A 20,102-nucleotide genomic window follows, 5' to 3' on the forward strand; every position below is an offset into this window, starting at 1 on the left:
AAAGAGGAGGAAATGCAGTCTACCTTGTCAACCATTTCGGAGAGCAGAAGAAACTGGTCCTTGTACTGCTTGCCAAACCCACCTCCTGCCAACACCAGCAGGTTGATCACAGCTTCAGGTGAGAAGCCTTGCTCCTGGAGGGAAATAAGCATGGGTTTAATGTTTCTGTCCACATAGAAAGGTCCCTAAACTTTTTTCTGACAAGAAAAACAAGAAAATTCCTCCATCCTGCTCCTGCCAGCAAATTTGTTTAAAAATCTATGTGACAACGCGTCCCCGCACGAGTAATATGAGTGGTCTCAGACGTAAACATCATCATCAGTGCATTGCGTACATTATGAACATGCAAACCTGGCTATCGTCTTGCAACAGTTTGGAAAGTGAACCATTTCAAGACCACTCCACTTTGCATTTGATAGGGACTGAAGATGTGTGCCAAAAACTGCTGATGCGGCAAGAAAAAAGCACGGCCAGTTGTTCCCAGTGCCTCTATTTGACCAGGTTTGCGTAAAGATTGGTGCAATCTTTGGCGCATAGAAACGCTGTCACGTTCACAGCGTTTTTATTTATTTATTAATATTTGATTTGTTTATTTCATGGGCTTTCTTTCTTGTCAAAGATTCCCCGAATCCTAGGTTGTTTTAAATGCTGTTGTCGGGCATTTGTCAACATCCTTCACAACTTTTTCATTGCCATCTCATCGATTCGGTAAAGTCGTAAATTTAGTTAATTAAATGTATTCGTGCACAATGAACGAGAAATATTCACAGCAGCCACCATGAACAACGCCCATCAAGGTACAGTGAACGCCATTCCCGTAGTGCCCTCAGGTAGTTTTAATCTTTGGCGACCTTCTATTAAGATAGCAGAATAACACAGAATAAATGGGTACACTGGTCATTGCACGTTTGCCAATATTTGACATCACTAGCTGAGATGTAGCTCAAAGATATTTTTGAATACAATAAAGAGATAAAACTGTTCCGTGGCTTTCTGGTCTGCCTCATTGACCAATATTTTTAATAAGCTCGATTAATCGGGCTTATTCACGGTTCCGCCCCAGGCACCATAAAGGCAGTGTTAAATGGCAATGAATATTTCGTGCGTTGAGAGATGTTTAAACTAAATTTTTGGACTCTATCTGCACAAGTCGTGTTGTGAACATAGTTGCTGCGAACGAGATTTCGGATGTTTGCGGTTTCCCTTAACGTTTGATTACGACAAAAAAAAAAATGAACTCAGTGCCCTTCCACTCTGTAAAGAAGGATGACAATGGTGAACTGCACCTCTGCCATGGGTTGGCCCGGTATTGCACTATCTTTGGTATCGGCCCACGTATGGAGAGTGCTTAACGTCTGCTTTACCTCTGCCGCGGGTCGGCCCGGCATTGCACTATCTTTGGGATCAGCCTACGCATGGTGAGTGCTTCCCTTCTGCTGTGGGTTAGCCTGGTATTGCACTATCTTTGGGATTGGCCCACGTATGAAAAATTGTTGGTCTTCGCGCGGATGTGATCCGCCAGATCCTAGCTATAGACGGCTTCGCTTAAAAAAAAAAAAAAGTGGTTTTATGTGCCAAAACATCAATCTAATTATGAGGCACACCATAGTGGGGGACTACAAATTAATTTTGACCATCTGGGATTCTTTAATGTGCAGCTAAATCTAAGTACACGGCCTCACTTCCTTCCCATTGCTCCCATCGAAATCCAGCTACCGTGGCCTGAATTTGATCCCATGACCTCATTTTTAGCAGCGTAACACCAAGCCACTAAGCAACCATTGTGGGTAAATTACGCCCACAATTTGGCCACCAAGGTTGACTATAAATATGACATCTTTGGCTTCCATTCTGCGGTGGCAAAGAGCCTCATTTTGTGTGGTGTGGCCGGCCAGAGAATAGAGTGCAGCCCAAGTGCCAATTTCAGTGACAATTGCGGTTGCCATTGAATATTGCCGACTAAGTTTCATGAAAGCAAGCAAGTTATTTGTTGGCGTACCAATCTATCATTCCAGTAAATGGACGTGGTGCACGAACAAAACAGATTTAGAACGTCATATGCACAGCATTCACCCATGAATCGACGCAGATGTACGAATACGGCACAAGGCTGTGTGCTAAAATGTATAACGAAACTAATGAGCTACACGCTGAGCAGACTATACCGACCTTACTAATTCAGAATGACTTTCCTTCCCAACTGCCCAATGAAATGAGTGCCAGTTCAAATTACCTTTAGCTGGTCTACATTTATGCAAATGCGTATCACTTTTATAAAAGATTCTAAATGCATTGTAGAGCACAAAACGGTCTTCATTTTCTTGTGGCCTAGTGACAATTATGCCAGCAAACACACCCACACTCTAAAGACGCCGATGCTAAAATGTATTGCTTAGGCTTGGATTGCAGGGCTAAGCACTAGCCAACAGATGTCTACGGCTGGGTAATTAGAGAGTTTTAGCAATGCCTTAATAGGGTACGGCGTCTGCGGTATAAGGTACGGTATTACCATTCTGTACTAACCTAATGCGATGACTGAAAACGTTTTAGCTGCGTGTGTGGCTCGATGTGTATGGTAACATGATAATGATGATAGTGGCTAACACTGAGACTTTGCTGAATACAATAACTATGTGTTGAGCGCGAAATATTCATTTTGGCGAATACTAGAATGCATTAGCTTGTCCATACATATATTATTCTTTATGGAACCACCTGGTGACTGCAAACGTAGATGCGAGTCACAAGGCTGGCTGCAACATCTTGTGACACTTTGTCCTACAACACATGTCTAAGCAATATACAAAAAAGGACTGTTTGTTGTAAATTGCACTGCTGCCGGCACTTTACACCAGCAGATAAGTAGAATATAGTTAGTTAGTGGAATACTAAAACCCTGCAGCTCCTTTAAATAAACTCTGCGACACTAGATAGCGCCACCATTCCGAAGCGCCTTTTCTTTTTTTTTTGCCACTTTTTGTTATCTGTTTTTATTTTAGAAGATTTTTGCTTTTTAAAGATTTTTTATTATTCTTTTTTTCTGTCTCATTCGGCCCGAGTATATTAATCACCTGTTACGAACGGTACGATCACTAGTTCAGTTCAAGTTTACCTTCAGGTTAGAAGGTCTGCCATGCTTGCTGCTACCTCGTCGCGTCACAAAAGGTGAATTAAAGTTAACTCGTGCCTTGGTACTACCATGGTCAAACATACACGTGAGACACGGACGTGCACGGCATGGACTCTGCGGCCGACGCCAGTTTCTCACTGTGTCTTGGCTTGGTGCGGCTCGCGTAACATGGTGCGAGTCGAACCTTACCGACTCGTTACCGTCTAGTATGCCACGTGGAAAGCCCTTCTGTAGAGTAAAGTGCGTGCATGCACCGTCCTCAGCCGGTACGGTATTACCACACTTACCTTACGGTAACTTGGCACTACTAAAACATTCTACTGCCACTGAACACACACATTCTGCTAAATTTGACAGCTTCATTCGAAATTAGTTTTCTGGCACAGCCTGGCACAGCTTGATGGTTTGGCAAGATGACGCAATTGGTGCACCACTTCTATCCCTGTATACTACTGCACTTTTTTAAAATAAATCTTACAAAAGAATACCCCTTGGACACTCCTTCAAAGTGCCAAGTGAGAACATTTTTGACCAACAGTGTTCTGGTCATTTTTAAGTGAAACCCTTTCTCTCTGTCTGCTCAGCACATTACGAGAACATTATATTTCTACTACTGCTGGCTGCAGTTGGCTGCCATGCAGCATAATGTGGAAGTACAATTACAGTCAAACCCACTTATAACGATATCAGTTTTAACAATATATCATGCAGTTATAGCAATGAGAAACTGCTGCATCATCAACTTTTGCATGTTTTCCATGGTGAAATAACCCACTTACTACAATGCCCTGATGCGGCATTATCGGTTATAACGATGAAGTCTGGCTGCCGAGTGCTCGAGCCGAAAGGTAGTGAAATGCGAAATTCTTAAAAAAAATTATGGGGTTTTACGTGCCAAAACCACTTTCCGATTATGAGGCAAGCCGTAGTGGGGGACTCCGGAAATTTCGACCACCTGGGGTTCTTTAACGCGCACCTAAATCTAAGTACATGGGTGTTTTCGCATTTCGCCCCCATAGAAATGCGGCCGCCGTGGCCAGGATTTGACCCCGCGACCTCGTGCTCAGCAGCCCAACACCATAGCGACTGAACCACGGCGGGTGCGAAATCTTTGAAAAGAAAAAAAGAAAAGAAAACGAGAAATTCGAGCTGCTGCACGATGGGCTGCTGCTCCAACAGCCGCCGTGCGCTCATTTTCCAGCCATCTCCGCGCGGCTCTCTCCCGTCGCCCTCCCACCTCTCCAAACACGAATGAGCTGCGCCCATACCTCTACGCCACCCCACCCTCCCAAACACGAATGGACTGCGCCAAATGCGCCGCATGCAGATTGCTCGCATGTTGCTCGCAGGCTCCTCATTCATCCTGTACCCTGTGCTCCCCCTCCGCCTCCATGCTGGCACTGAGCCGTGCTCCCACAAGGGTTGCAGAGGATAGCGCTAGCCTTTCCTCCTTCCCTCAAGAACCACGTCTCTCCTCATTCAGCGCAGTTCAGCGAACAGCTTAATCACTCACATTCATTGTAGTTGGCTGCGTTGAAGTCATTCCTGGCCACGCAGTTTCTCAGCCTCGCTTGACTCGCTGCCGAGCATCAGCAATTACAAACGTGCTTACATCAGACAGCGACAGCAATGATGGTAGCGATGATGCGGTAGGGCAGGCTGCCTCAGTGTTGTCCTCACAGGAGGCCCAGCAGATGATTCAGTTCCTCTGGGGCTTAGTTTTCGCGAGGAACCTTCCGCTGCACTACGTGGAGCAGTTGGATGCCTTGGAGAAGGATGTCGGCAAGCTTCACGTATAGCGTGCAAGGCTGACGGACATAGGCCTTTCTCGTGCAAGCCAGTGAGAAGTACATGGCGAGATGCTTGCAGCGATCTCTCCTCAGCATTTCTTCTGGATTTCTCAAGCTGACAGGCTGCCGCGGCAGCCTTCTCGCAATTTTTAAAAGGCCCCTTTTTGGGCCACCAGCATGATGCCTCGGCGGTGCTCGCATATTGCTTGCTACCCGTGACACCTCTTTGCAGTTGTTATAGCAGTGCTATTCTCTAACGCCGACAGCCGCGGCTTGTTGCATGCGATCGGTGCACCCAAGAAGCAGTTAAAGAGTGAACACAATCAGCAGCCGGATGGAGGAAATGGACGGAGGATGAGGAGGGGCATTGGCCTCCCCACCATATTAGTTTTCTCACATCAGCTCTGCCTTCCCCTGTCGCGTGGTTAGTGCCGCGCGGGGCACGAGCACGCAGGGACGGACCGACGCGTACCGCCACTTGCTTAGACGGAAAGGGAATGGCCCTCCTTTATTGGGCTCGAACATATTTAGACACACACAGGTCACAGGGGGCGCCAAACTGTGGTGGCAGCCTAACAAACAGGGCTGAACTGTGGCGACCTCTACATGTCCCCCCTTGGAGCATTGAAGGTTAGATGGAAGGGACTCTGGAAGCCAAACGCGTCAAAAGTTTCACAAGTTCAAACGGCGCGGTAGAACAATAGGCCGGTCATAACGTGTTCGTGTCACACCGTCACTGCGGTCCCTGGCTGCAGGGGACTGTTGCACAGATTGTCCGAAGGGGACCGCTGATTCCAAGATGTTGGCAGGCTGAGGTTTCTGACAGCGAACTTGCTGCAGTGGTGGTGGTTCCTCTCCGGAGGCAATAGGCCCAAAAGGCACTGGGTGACGCCGGTAGCGCTGTAGGGTGCCACCTCGCTCTGTTTCGACCACGTAGCTTCTTGGTCTTTGCCCTGGACTGAGGACTGTAGCCTGCACTTGATCAGGTCGCACCCCGACACGCTGACCTGTTTGGAGTGGTGGTAAGTCTCGAGCTTCATGATGCCTGTTGTAGTTGTCGGCCTGCTTCTGCTTGTAAGTCACATCCTTGGCGACGACATTTTTCGTTGGCAGCCAGTTGGGACGTAGCTGGGAGTCTTGCTTTGGGACTCTGGTTCTGAGCTGACGTCCTATAACAGCTGGGCTGGACTAAAGCCGTCGACTCCTGGAGTATCCCGATAGCTGAGCAGAGCCAGATGAGGATCCTTTGACTTGCGAAACGGGTCCTTGTTTGTACGCACCATCCTCTCTGCCTCTTCGTTCAATTGAGCGTAGTGTGGACTGCTGGCCCCTTGTTTAAAGCCGTATGATGCTGCAAATGCCGCGAACTCTTGTGACGAGAACGGTGGGCCATTGTCTGATCTGACTTCTTGCAGAATTCCATGGCGGGCAAAGATGGATTTGAGAGCGTCAATGACTGCCTGAGCTGTCGTGCTCCTCAGGGTCACCACCTCAGGGAACCTTGAGTAATAGTCCACCACCAGGATGAACGTCTGGCCGTTGAGGTGGAACAAGTCTATTCCAAGGAATTCCCAGGGATGTCCAGGCAGCGCCGTGGAGAGCAGGGGCTCAGCAAAGTTCACGCGGGTGGAAGCACACAGTTCACAGTTGGCAACGAGAGGGGCGATGCCTGTCAAGATACTGGGCCACCAAACTGACTCCTGAGCTAGGGCTTTGGTCCTGTTGATGCCCTGATGACCTTCGTGCAACAGCGTCAAGATCGCTGGTCGAATGGACGATGGGATGACTATCCGGGCGCCTTTCAGCAGAAGACCGTCGCAGACAGAGAGCTTGTCTGCCACAGAGGCGTACTTTGAGAGGTGCAGTGGTATCTTGGTCTTTTGTGGCCAACCATGCTGGCAGTAGGAGGCGAGGGCCTTGCACTCGCCATCAGACTTTTGTGCCTGTCGCACGTCTTTAGGGCTGAGTGGCAAGACTTCCGACGTGCAGCCGACTGCCTGTGTTGCAAAAAGTTCAATAGTGTCTAGAGGAGTGGGTGTCTTGTAGGTGATGCATGACATGTCGGCTGTGGCTAGCAGCTTTCCTGGCACGTGCAGCATATGGAACTGGCATTGCATGGTCTACAGCCATAGTCTCTGAATACGAGGCGGCAACATGTCCAGTTCCATCTTGCCCAGAAGTGGAACGAGTGGCAGGTGATCACTCTCAACGTCGAAGGGGATGCCACGGACGAACTCGTCAAACCTTTGGATAGCCCACGTCGTTGCCAAAGCTTCTTTTTCAGTCTGGCTGTAACGCTGCTCGGTCTCGGTCATTGACCTAGAAGCGAACGCGACTGGGTGGCGCTCTCCTGAGGGTTGCGTCTGTAGCAAAACTGCGCCGAGTCCGAATGCGCTTGCGTCTGCAGATACCTTAGTAGCGTAAGACGGTTGGTATTTGGCCATGCACCTGTCTGACGTCAAGAGTTCCTTGATTTTCTCGAATGCTGCCTTTTGCTCGTGCTGCCACACCCAACTTGCAGACTTGTTCAGTAAGGCTCTGATGGGAGCTGTGACATCCGAGATGTATGGCAAGAATCTGGCAAGATGATTCACCATTCCGAGCAGTCTTCTAACGCCGGCGACGTCCGTTGGAGCTTCCATGGCTTTGACTACTTCGACCTTGCCCGGATCTGGCCTGATGCCCTGTGCTGAGACGACAACTCCGAGGAAGGAGACCTCTCTTGGATACCCCAAAACGACACTTGTCCTGGTTCAATGTGATACCTGCTTTTGCAAGGCGAGATAGCACTTGGCTCAGTATGGCGTCATGTTCCTGGCGGGTGCGTCGAAAAACCAAAATATCATCTATCATATTGGCGACTCCTTCTTGGCCCTCCAGGATTCTTGCAATCTGCTTTTGGAAGTATTCTGGTGCGGAGGTGATGCCAAAGGGGAGCCGGCAGCAGCAGTATCGGCCATATGGGGTGATGAATGTCGTAAGCTCTTGGGAGCCGTTAGAGAGCTTCACCTGGTGGAAGCTTGCAGTTGCGTCCAGCTTCGAAAAAACTGTTGCATCGCCGAGGAGGCCAAGGACTTGCTCGACATTTGGTAGAATATGTCGTTCCCGGAGGGCGATCTTGTTCAGTTGTGTCAAGTCGACGCAGAGGCGGTAGGAACCATCGCCTTTCCGGACGATGACGAGACCCGAGCACCATGTTGGTTTGTCGACCCTACGGATCACGCCTGCGCTTTCCAATTTGTCCAGCTCGCGGCGGACGATTTCGAGCAGCGGGATGGGGATCCTGCGAGGTATGCTTAGCGAGAAAAGTACGGCATCAGGTTTCAACCGGATGTTGTATTCGTCCTTGAGAGTGCCCAATCCATTGAAGAGCTCGGCGTGCAGCGTCGCTTTTGAAGTCTTGAGTAGATCAAGAAACCAAACTACTTGGAGGGCTTGGAGTGCTGGCAGTACCAGAAGAGGCACAGTGAGAGACTGGATCACATAGAGGTGCTGACAGCTTGTTTTCCCTTGCCACTGAAGTCGTGCCACATACGAGCCTAGCATGCGCAGTGGCTGTTCTCCCGGTCCAGTGAGCAGAGTGTCGACTTGGTCGAGTTTGTCGAGCAACGTAGGAAAGTCGCTGGGAACGGCAGATACTTCGGCTCCGGCGTCAACCTTGAACTGCGCAGTGTAGTCGTCAACGGTGACATCGACGAACTTTGATGCGGCGAGTGTCGTGACGGCGTGCAGGTGAATGGAGCTGAGCTTGTTCTGCTTGAACTTCCGCGAGCGGCATACTACGGCAAAGTGGCCTTTCTTTTTGCAGAAGTTGCAGGTGGAGCGACAGGCTGGGCAGTCTGAATGCTGATGAGGCGCGCGGCTGCAGAATTCACATGTGGACGGCTCGCGTGAGCGCTCTGCTTGCGGCTGCGGCGAACGAGGCTTAGCGCCAGAGCGACGACGACGAGAGGAACTTGTTGAATTTTGATTTTTTCATGCAACCCGGTTATAATAATGGAGTTTTTCTGGCACTTGAATATTGTTTTAAGTGGGTTCGACTGTATAAGCACAGTAGCTTGTTTCGTGCAGATACTGCAAAACCAATTTGCGTAATTCATTATTTATGAGCTATCAATCATAGTTGTTGGGTTGGTCAGTTCTTAACATTTCACAAGCTACAAAATCCATTTGACATGACAGCAGCACTGTCCAAGCTACAACAGAACTTCGAGCAGCTCTCACAAATGAACACGCATTCAGCAGAAAACAGAGGGCTCGTCATGTTGCATGGCAAAAGTGCAAGACAGAACTCACTCTCAATTTTTCCACACGGATGTTGTTTTGACGCTTGGAAAGCTTGGTGCCATCCCTGCGCAACATCAGTGGAAATGATTTCGTCTGCAAGAAAGGCTGCTTGCACTTTTTAACACAGCATGAGACCCCAAACAAGTACTTTCCGTTCAATTGGTAGATGCTGAGGATAAAATTGGTCGTTTTCAAGTTTCCTTGTTTTTCTTGACTTAGCTTTTGCCGTCTTCTTGCACAAATTGTGCTTTGACCTTTTCAGACATTAAAGCAGAATGACCTAGCATAATACTGCAAGCAAACTGCAAGTGACAGGTCAGATGTACATCGTTAAAAGAAAAGTTCATATTCTATACATGCATTTCCAGTTAAGCACCTCAATAAAATTATGCATGCACATATGCTTCATCTGCATGAAAGGCTGCATGTTAACGGGCTGAAATACAGCACCGCTGTGCCATAGTTTCACAACACATTCGAGGATGCGAAATTCTGTAAGTAGGATTTCTCGCACATCGAGGTAGCAATCGCTGCACTTTCAGCGCAATCAAAGTTGAGCAAAATGTGCTAGGTACTCACAAACAAGGGTGATAACAGCAGCGCCAATTTGCACTGTGACAAATTTTTTTCACTTATCAATTTTGCACATGATCTGTTACAACTAACTGTTGCTTTAGAATAAAAAGCACCTTCCCTTATCATTTATGGCAGCTACGGAAAGCAACAACATGAAAGGGAAACCAGATTTGTATTTAAAGCTTGTGATTTCTTTGTTGTTGTGCTGAAGTAAAAGGCTTTTAGTCATGTCATTAAATAGTTTGCCAACATATTTTTGAAATTTGGGCTTATGTTGGCTGGGACACCCTCTACAAAAAAATAGCAGCGAACGAGGCTCCAACTCCCAAATTTGGAAAAATTGATGCTTGAACACACATCAAACGCTCTGTTTCATAGTGGCGATAAGTGTACAGCTTCTGTCAAAAGAAACAAAGCTAGTAGAGGCGTGGTTGTTCCAGAATTATTCTAACGTTGCGCCATATCTGCACACTCTTGGCACTAGAAAATTCCAGAGAGTAAGAATATACATCTGCCTATCTAGAGCCTTTGAGTACAGTGTAGATGCAACAGGAGACTGACTAGACATCCACAGTAAGCTGCATTCACAGACACATTTTTCTTTCCTTGGGCAAAAGCTGCATATGCATGGAGCATCATCCTAAATTACAATAATGAACTTTTGGATGGAACATTTATTGTCTGTTCCACTTAGGTGCTTATACATTCATACAAGGTGCACACGAGCTCTGCATGAGAATAGCATTGCAAGTGCACACATTGCCTCATGGCAGCAGTGGGCAATCTAGCATAACCTTTGCTCTGTTACTGAGTAGACTAAGCATAATGTTATGTTACATCCACTTAGTTTCTCTGTTGTTTGACAGCTGAACTCTGCATGTGTCGTTCATGGCTATACAGTAGGATGCTTATCGAAAACTTGTGATCTATATGTTTCTCTGCAGTGCTTGAACCTGCGATCTGACTTGTAAGCAAGCACATCAGGCCATAAATGATGGTAAGCTACTAATGTTTTGCGCAAGTGAGGCACATCCCTACTATAATAATGTACTGCTCAAGAGAATCTGCAGTATTGCTCATTCTGCATATAGGTTGCCAGTAAAAGCATCACATCCAAGGCATCCACCAATGCAGACAAGGTTGTGCACCTGACCCACAGGAGCCACATTATATCCAAATTGTTTACTCTTGGCTAACCAGCTCTCCTACAAGCAACCAACTTATGATGAAGCATAGTGAACGCACTTGTTAAGTAGAAGAGGCAGGTACCAGAAGCGGGGCGGCCCCCAGCCAAGAGCACTGTACAGCATCAGGTGCTTGGGGGTTGAGACCTCCACTCGCCATCTCGCAGCACATCGGTAACCCTCATCATCCGGTCATCCACCACACATGCCAAGTGGTATGTTGGGAAAGCATCGCTTTTCAGGGTCGAATCCAAACTAAATCGTTCCCCAGCCCACATTGGCTAGCCACAATTACCAACGGGCAATGGAACCCAATATGTCAAAATTGCACAAATCAAACATTGGCTACCCAAAATCACATTCTTTGGGGGTGCGAGGGCTTACCTCCTCCCAGGTCGCTCCTGCCAGCTCCCTCACAACAGACGTGGGAAGAGCTGCTCAGAACGCCGGATGAAAAAGTACAAAAAGCCCTCGTTGCCTGGGCCGAAAGGGTCACTCCTCGTGAGGGGCCATCCTAGGACTCGGGCCTGCCAGAACATAACTGAGCAGAATCTCAATAAAGTTGTTACCACCACCACCTGAAACAAAGTCCACATTTGGCTACAACACGCGTGAAGCCCAGCACATAAGATGAAAACAAAGAGGGCTGCAAGCACGTCGCAATGTAGGCTCTGTGAGCTGAGAAATGCCACCCATACTTTAGTCTTTAAAAGCACTAACTGCACTTGCCCTAGCATTTAGTGCCAATACTGCCAGAGGCGAGACCGGGCGCCGTATTCTTGAGCGAATGTTTTTGTCTCCGTCTCTCTTTCTCTCCTTTGGCAGATACTTTCACTTTTACTTAATGTGGCTTCCAATGCGACATTCTATTGGAGCAGCGGGCACTCCGAGGCCTCTTTCTGGCTTAGCCAGTCAGCATTCACTGAAGTTGACTGATTCACAACACCCCTGTTCACCCAAAACAAGATAACTGTGGCTCCCTTGCTTTGCTTGCTGAAACAAGCCGCACTCATCAACCCACTTTAGGTCGATGAGATTTAGCAGCAGCACTCGGGGTTGCCCTCATGTCACAAAATACCGTACTAAAAGCCATCTTTGCCACAACATGAGTCCTCCTGCTGGGGGTGTACAAATGTCAAACATGCCGTTTAAGCTAAGTACAGCCCAAAGTTATTGTCATGACTCATCTCCTTGTACATGACATGATGTGGCATGTATCATGTGGCAGCCCTAGTGACGATTGTCAGGGCATGCAACTTTTGGCACAAATTGAACTCCACGAATTTAGCAAACAAAATGCAAATAAACATCGTAGAAGTTTGGCACGGATGTGGGCCTCCCTACAGGAACTTTGTCAGACTGGCTACACTCATCATCAGGAATTATGCCATTAATCGCAGTTCAGACAATCCTCTCACTGGGAAAGTTCTGTTTTCCCCTACCGAACCAGCAGTTTCACCTTAAATGCAAAGCAATGATAGTATTGTGTAATACTATGTGATGTGTAGTCAGTGTTGCAGTATGACTCTGCATAGTATGGCTGTAAACATTTGAAGCGATGTGTACACAACTTGCACATTGCTCTTGAGATGAAATCGAGCTTCGCATGCAGCTGCGCTGTACAGTGTGATGATACTTCGGCAGCCAACCCGGACAAGCAAGAAGAGGCAGTCCAATTACTGATCTGCACTGTTATTTATGAGATGGTAGTGCTGCACAGCCAAAAAGAAAGCTAAGGAAAAGGGTCAGGCCTGCACACGTACACAGAAATCAAGGAGACACAGTTTGTAAGTGATACTCAATGGGTACACTGCGCTATTATCTGCACGAGAACAATGCCGAAATCTTCGGAGAGTTGCAAGAGAAAAACAAGCAGACTTCAGCAATTTTTACAGTAGTACTGAACTCATTCACTGCAACAACAGTCACTTCCCTGACTCCCCCACAACTCTTGTTTCTGAAACTCCTGCAATGTTGTGCAAAATCCCCAAAATGTGTGAATGATAGTAGCACGATAACAGCATGATGACAATGACAGCACGTCGCACATGTCGTGGTATAACTGAACTGGATGGACAGACAGAGCAAGCCCCATTACAAGCTTCTGGCTGCAGTCACACTAAAAGTGACTTGCATACACCTTAGTCCTAAGCAGAGTGGTGGCCAGGTTATCTGCACCAAAGAGCAGCTAGCACCTCAAGTAGGCAGCAAGAGACAACAATGCAGAGCTAGTGCGAGAGGCTCGAAGCCCATTTATATTGATAAGATAGAAAATGAGTATTGCAGCTTGTATTCTGGAAGTCCTCAACTGCGCCAAGTGCACATGATGTATGATACTATATATCTCTTGGATAAACACATACAAATGTGAGCACACCATTGTGCTGACCGAATCAGTTCGCTGGAGATCTGCAAGGGGCAGGTAGATTTGTATAATAGCTAAAGTTGGCATCCACCCGAATACAATGTGAAACTTAAAGTTACACAGGCACCTCAAAAAAGAAAAGCTAGACAAGTGACAAGAAATTTATCCAGGTCAAGGACCAGTATGAATTTTTACAATTTTCTTTGAGTTCCAAGTACTGCACACACAATCGGTATGGTGCAGGCATGCGGTCCTTACTCGCAGGATCTCCTTCCGTTTGAGCCAAATTTAGGGTTGCTGGCCCATGAAAATTTAGGGTTGCTGACCATCTTGAAATGTCAGGTTGCCTTCTGTCAGCTGCATGTCAAATCAGAATATATTGTGCATTAGCCATAAAAGCAGTGGAAAAGAGTAATACCTAGTAGTCAATAATTAATATTACTTGAGTAGATAATAAAATACTGAGAGGGCAAACTGTTTTCTTATACAATGGGCTAAAACTATTGCAGCTTTTAAGATGTGGGAACAAGAACTTCCTCTACCAAAAATAAAATAATAGCAATAATTGACATCACAACATTTGATGTTTATGTAATTAATAAGTATGTTATATGAGGCCATATCAAGATGTTCTGATCATCCCCAAGAAATAAATAAATGCAGAACTTTTTTCTTCGTTGTAGTTAGACCTCTGCGTAGTTACCATATTTCTGTCAGCCTTTTTTAATCCTCTGTAGGCCTTTATTGTAGAAGTCTCAGATTTTATGAAAGAACACTGTTCAATCTCTTGACTGACTATCGATCTCTTGAATGACTATTGATCTCTTGAGAGGTGGGCGAAGAAATACTTCATAGCCCAGATTGTTTTGCTTCCACAGCAGCGATTGAGATGAGTGTTTGGGTGCATTATTGGCTAGAAGACGGGCACCATCGAAAAGCCTACCATGGTGTTTTTGCTTCAGTGCATGTAGAAGTTTGTGCAGTAGTGAGCATTATTATGGGCTGCTGATAGTCAGATGGTTATTGAAGTAGCTCTACCAAGATGACTTCACAACAATCAAAGAATACTGACAACATGACCTTCATTTAGAGTTTGGCACCTTGGCCTTTTTGGGCAAATGGGAATTGGAGTGCTTCCACTCTTTGCTGATCTCTTTAGTCTCTGGATCATATAGGCAGATACAACATTCATCTATAGTTGCCAAACGACTAATAATAATCTTCTTCATGGTGCTTCAAAAGAGTGAGAATCTGCCTTGACAGGTTGAATCATGTTTGCCTCCGAAGAGGAGTTAGCAGTTGAGGTACTCAACGTGCAAACACCTTAGACACATGCAATTTGTAATGAACTATGTTACAAATGCTACCATAGTTTAAGCATAATTTTTGCATTATCATTTGAATGGTAGCGTGTCGATCTTGCAAAATTAAGTCTTCCCTCTTTCCTCACTGTGGCCGCATTATCAGTGAAAGAGGGTTGGCAATTCCTAAGTTTATCAGTGAGAGACATGCGAACAGTTTGGAAATTTCTTTTCCACCTCACAGCAGTGGCAACTGATGAGACAATCGTCACTATAGACAGTCTTCATTTCCTCATGAATTTTTGGGCACTATAGGCTTTAAACTATAATGGTGCGTGCTTCAAACTTTTCCAGTTCTACGACCACATGCAAAAAGGTAAGAGACATATTAGCATGGTAATTACACTATTACATACATAGACTTCAATAACTATACCGGCAATATGACTCTGCATAGTATGACTAACAGTAAACATTTGAAGCGCCGTGCAAACAATTTGCACATTGCTGTTGAGATTAAATCGAGCTGGCAAAAATTAATTCACGCTAATCTTATAATTATTAATGTTATTATTATAATTATTAAGTTTGTGGCTGCATGTATAAAATACAAAATATACTACCCACCTGGTTGAAACAAACATTATATTACTCACTTTTCTATTCAAAACTCAGTTATGGCATTTTAGTTTGGGGAACTACGTCAGCTTCAAACTACAACAAACTAATCCTTGTACAAAAGAAAATATTGAGAATGTGTGAAAACTATGTGGGTGACAAACGAGGACTCCGAACAAAACCGCTCTTCATTAAATATAGCATGCTTAAAGTAGATCAAGTTTATTATTTCAAACTACTGCAGTGGATATATAAAAATAGGCTGCACACAATACCTGTCGACAGTTGCACCTCATACCCAATACGTAAACCACACTATGTAAAGCCCGCCACAAGAACTAATTACGGAAAGCAAACATTGAATTATCAAACGATTAATATATTAAACAGTAATCACTTTAATGTACAATACACACAATCCTTCCACAGGTTCAAAAATGACTGTAAAAACCTATTAGTGGGCAGTGACATTGCATTTTCATTTTGAGTAACTTGTGCTCATCCCTGATAACACATGTAACCTCAGTTATGTTACAGATTTTTCTCAGCGCTTGTAACTCATGTTTGCCATTGTTTCGGCATTTACATTGTGTATCAGTCTAAACCTTCGTTTTTTTTTTCTGAAATGTTTCTATGTACTGATCTACTTACTGTATGTGCTATTTATTTTCGAGCAAGTGATTCTATGGTTTTATTTTCTTTGTTGACTTCTGGTGTAAGCCAATTTTATTGTTATGTAATACCTATTGCGTATGTATCTTCTGGTTTTTCGAAATCTATCCCGTTGAATCAAAAGTAATGCTTTCGAGACATGTGTTCTGAATAATTGAATTTTTCGTTGCTGTGTGCTGTAAATGATATGTTCGACAAATATGTATGTGAATGATATGCCATGCTGCCTTGAACTGTAGGGGCGCAGAGGCTCTGTCAGGCATTTTGCCTTTACCTCTGCCCCCTACACGGAGAGAATCCGTGAAACAAACAATAAAGAAAAAAAAAAAATTATGCAATATAATCAAAAGTTTTTGAAACCCCTCGTTTGTGGTATCAAATTTATTGAGTTCTTCAGTACCAAAAAAGGATTCAATTTTTTTTATCACGATAACAAATATATGGACACTCCACGCGAATTTTCGGTATCAACATCGCCGTGAGGATTCATGTAAAGTCTAAGTGCAATAAAATCGGGGCTGCGCACCATGTGCTGTTGGTGCGAGGGCGAGCCGTGACCACTCTTGCCGCTCAACATCACACCAGCACTGTGACAGCGAGTGTCCGCAGTCGCCGAGTGAGCTCTGCTCATGTTTGCCTCTGCGCTTGTGACACCTTACTTGTTAATCCAATTAGTAAACAAATGTTTACGGCAATTTATACAACTGATAGAACTACGGACCTTACTTAGTTGTCTAATACTTTGCTATCGCTATCAATATGCTGCCTTTTGGCTGAAACTGAAACTTTCACAACTACGATGACAGTGAAAAACATAAATAATTTTCAGCTGAAAAAGTAAGTACAAGTTGCTCTACGCAAGTTTTAAGAGACTAAGTTAAAATGCAAAGTTAGTACAGGAAGTACATTTAGGTTCAGATAGGATATTTTGGTTATGCACGCATGTGGTGAATTCTGCCATTTAAAGTAATAAGATCATGAATTGTTCAGAAGAGTATCTCAAATAGATCTACATACACTTATTTGATAGTATCTGTGTTATACCATGTTGCTCCACAGAAATATTAAAGTGAAGCTTTCTTTGCCTCTTTGCCAAAGTGTACAACTGGCAAGGTAGCAGCAGCCAACAGCTGAAAAGTGGGGGGCCAGAGACAAAGAAAGCATCCTTGATTATTTTAACCCTTTGAGACGCTGTCTACACAATTGTGCACAGCAGGAGAGTGCATCAATAGCAAAAACACTGACGAAAGTAATGGTATTTAAAATGTGTTTTATACATCTTGAAACACTTATTATTGGAACTGCGCCGCAATTTTGAAGAGTATGCAGAATGTTTTAGTAAAATGAGTGGGAAGGTAGACGGCTGGGTGTTTTTACTCTGTGTCAGTATGTTGTATGTAGCGGGTTCACTTTTTCATTGTTTTTTACAATGTCATGCACCAGGCATAATTTTCAAGTTGCTGGATAAGTGCTTTTCAAAACACGAAATAGTGCATGTTCTCATATTTTGTGTTCCTGTAGTGAGTTTTCGCATGGAGTTGAAATTTTGTAAACTTGACAAAACTCACTAAACAATTGAAAATTCTTAATCTTTTCTGCAGCTGTACACTTTCTACGATCCTGAAGATGCAAGAGATGTGGTGAAAGCAACTTTTCAATCAACGGGGTAAAGTGGCGTCTGAAAGGGTTAATGGAGGAATATGGTATCCTACAGATATTCAGTATGTGCCACTGCATAGGTTCCCAAATAGACAAGCAGTACAAGAGACAAGAAATGAAGCTGGTAGGAGAAAATTGGAGAAGATGGCCCAAGAGCATTGAAGAAGTCGACATCAAAAGCAGCTGTGTGTGGTGAGAAAGGTTAAGAGAACAAAATGGGGCCAGAGTGTGCACTGATCAAGGAGCATTGAGCTACATCGAAGTGAAGAAGTGAAAACATTTCAGTAAATATCAAAGAAAGCTTTGCTTGTATAACCCATTTCCATATACATGAGAGATCCATTGAATTTCTTTTTTGATGTAGAAAGCTACATATTTAATTTAAGTACAAGTCATGTAGGCCATTAGTTGAAAGCATGTCTGATGCACCAAGTTTCTTACACGACATTTTTTTCTACAAGTGAAGCACTTATTTGCATAAAAGTGCAGTAAAAGGATATAGAGAGATTAGTACTAAAGGGCAAACACTGACCTTTAGGCGAATCGCATAGGGTTGTTGTCCTGGTGGGTTCTTTTCCAGCAAATGACACCGGTTGTCATAACGGGGCAGCTCCTGATTTCGTAGGGCATTCTTCTGGAGAATTTCCAGCCATAGCTCCAAGCAGTAACACCAGTAGGCATGGCCAGTCTACAACACACATTCACCACAGTGGCCACACCACAGTCACGATGTTACCACATGGGAACTAGGAGCTCAGAAGCATGGGTTAAACAGATCACTAATTTTGAAACTTCAGCAAGAGCATTAAATGAACAAAGAAGCTACCCTTTTGACATTTGCAATAGATCTGTCCTTAGAGAGATGAAAGAATTGGTTAGGCAACCGCTTAAGGAAAACAATTTCTTAATAAGCCTCGACACCATGTTTCGGGGTACCACGAATTATTTTTCCCTTCTTTTGGCAAGTGTCCACTGAACCAGTACCCATAGTACTGAATATTCGCCAGCCCCTTAACATTGAAGGTAACTAACCAAGATTATTTTGAGAAATCACTTCTCACGAGTTCTCGGAAAAATGGCATGAAATGTGACATAATGAAGGCACTCAACAGTGTTTCCCCACAGCTGAAAACAATATGACCTGAAATACATTCGATATTGTATCCATGCACATAATGCATACAGAGGCAGCATTGTTCAAATACTATGGATGCACATAGACAGTGTTACAGAAACCTGTTCAGTGCCAGGCCACACTGAAGAGATATGTTTGCTGTGAAAGCATGCAGCTTTCTGAATTCAGCCAGCTGCGTACTTCTTAATATCAAGTTCCATATGTTTTAAAGGGACACCAGAGGTAAACATTAAGTTAAGCTAAAGTGACAGATTGATTCTCGAAAACATCTAAGGTATCAACATTATTGAGCACAGAGCATTAGCAATCGAGAAATTGAGGTGAATGCAGGACACAATCAGGTACTCCCTCGGGACATTACAATACTAGCATGATAACGAAGGCGTGCTCCTCATAATTCTGTCGCTAGCACTAAACCATTCATAATCAAAAGAGCATTGAATTTCATTAGAAGGTGAAAGAAAATGGTATTTGTCCAGTTGTATTTGATATTTAGAAAGATTTCATTGATGTTATTCTCGACAACTACACGGGCAGTTGAAAGGTTTCGTTTTCCCCACTCTGTGCCACCCGCGCTTTTACATTTCAGCAGTTTCATGATGCCGCTAATATGCCGATATTCAGATTTTTCTTAGATCTCATGCCCGGCAATATTTTGTTGCCGGGTGTACACAGTGTGCATACAGTTGCTCACAGTATGATGTTCTTCCTACTGCCCATATTCTGGTGAAAATTTTACTTTTGTGCTCTGCAACACTCAGCATAGTGTCCCACGGTGGCCGCTGAAGTTCACTGCATCACAATGTTTCTGCTGCCCTCGTGTTTCAGCGTGCTTGATTACTGATGTGATGTGACAATAATTCTGATGAGAAATACACCCACAGGTTCCCTTTCACAACCTCTGCATCTTCACTATTTTATGAGCCAAGCCCATGCCGTATTATGACAAGCGAATTCCTCAAAACAATAAATATAAAATATGTCTCTTAAGATGGCACGATAGTAATGTGTATGCATGCACACGTACACAGACGGATGGAATTAACAGTGGTACCCCACACAAATCTCCAAGCACACCTTTATGAATTTCTAATATAAAGCAGGAATACATGGATGGCTCAGAGCCTATGATGATATGTAGTGTTTATTGGCGCAAGGGCCAAGTGTGGCCAAAGAGCGCCAAGGCAGTGTTGATAAGTTCGCAATGTAATTATGAGTTCTATGGGGTTAATGTAAAGTGGCTGTATAGGGGCCTTAAATATAGTCGCTCTAGAGTGCGTAAAATCTATATGTAATAAGATTATGTCGATGACAAATGACGTGTTCTATGTGTAATAAAATCCATCGTGAAAGAGTGATGCAATACAGAAAATATATTAGATGGT

At 44.5% G+C, this 20,102-nt stretch overlaps 1 protein-coding gene across 8 annotated transcripts in view; it reads right to left on the minus strand.

Annotated features, from left to right (window-relative positions):
• The window catches only part of LOC135913017 (nondiscriminating glutamyl-tRNA synthetase EARS2, mitochondrial-like), a 64,067-nt gene that overhangs the window by 27,810 nt on the left and 16,155 nt on the right, over nucleotides 1-20,102 (minus strand). For 3 of the 8 annotated variants that reach the window (XR_011509457.1, XR_011509458.1, XR_011509456.1), the window contains exons 3-6: nucleotides 18,115-18,270; nucleotides 11,352-11,545; nucleotides 9,217-9,271; nucleotides 24-134 (exon numbers count right to left, since the gene is read on the minus strand). Coding sequence is in view for 1 of the 8 variants with exons in the window: in XM_070528574.1 (XP_070384675.1) it covers nucleotides 13,645-13,689; nucleotides 18,115-18,270 (201 nt within the window). In the remaining 7 variants the exon portion in view is untranslated. Of the gene's footprint in view, nucleotides 1-23; nucleotides 135-9,216; nucleotides 9,272-11,351; nucleotides 11,546-12,721; nucleotides 13,690-18,114; nucleotides 18,271-20,102 lie in introns of those variants that run through there. The other 5 variants (XR_011509461.1, XR_011509460.1, XR_011509462.1 and 2 more) reach the window with 5 other exon arrangements.

Source organism: Dermacentor albipictus, unplaced genomic scaffold (genome assembly GCF_038994185.2).
Source record: "Dermacentor albipictus isolate Rhodes 1998 colony unplaced genomic scaffold, USDA_Dalb.pri_finalv2 scaffold_13, whole genome shotgun sequence".
NCBI classification, from domain to species: Eukaryota; Metazoa; Arthropoda; class Arachnida; order Ixodida; family Ixodidae; genus Dermacentor; species Dermacentor albipictus.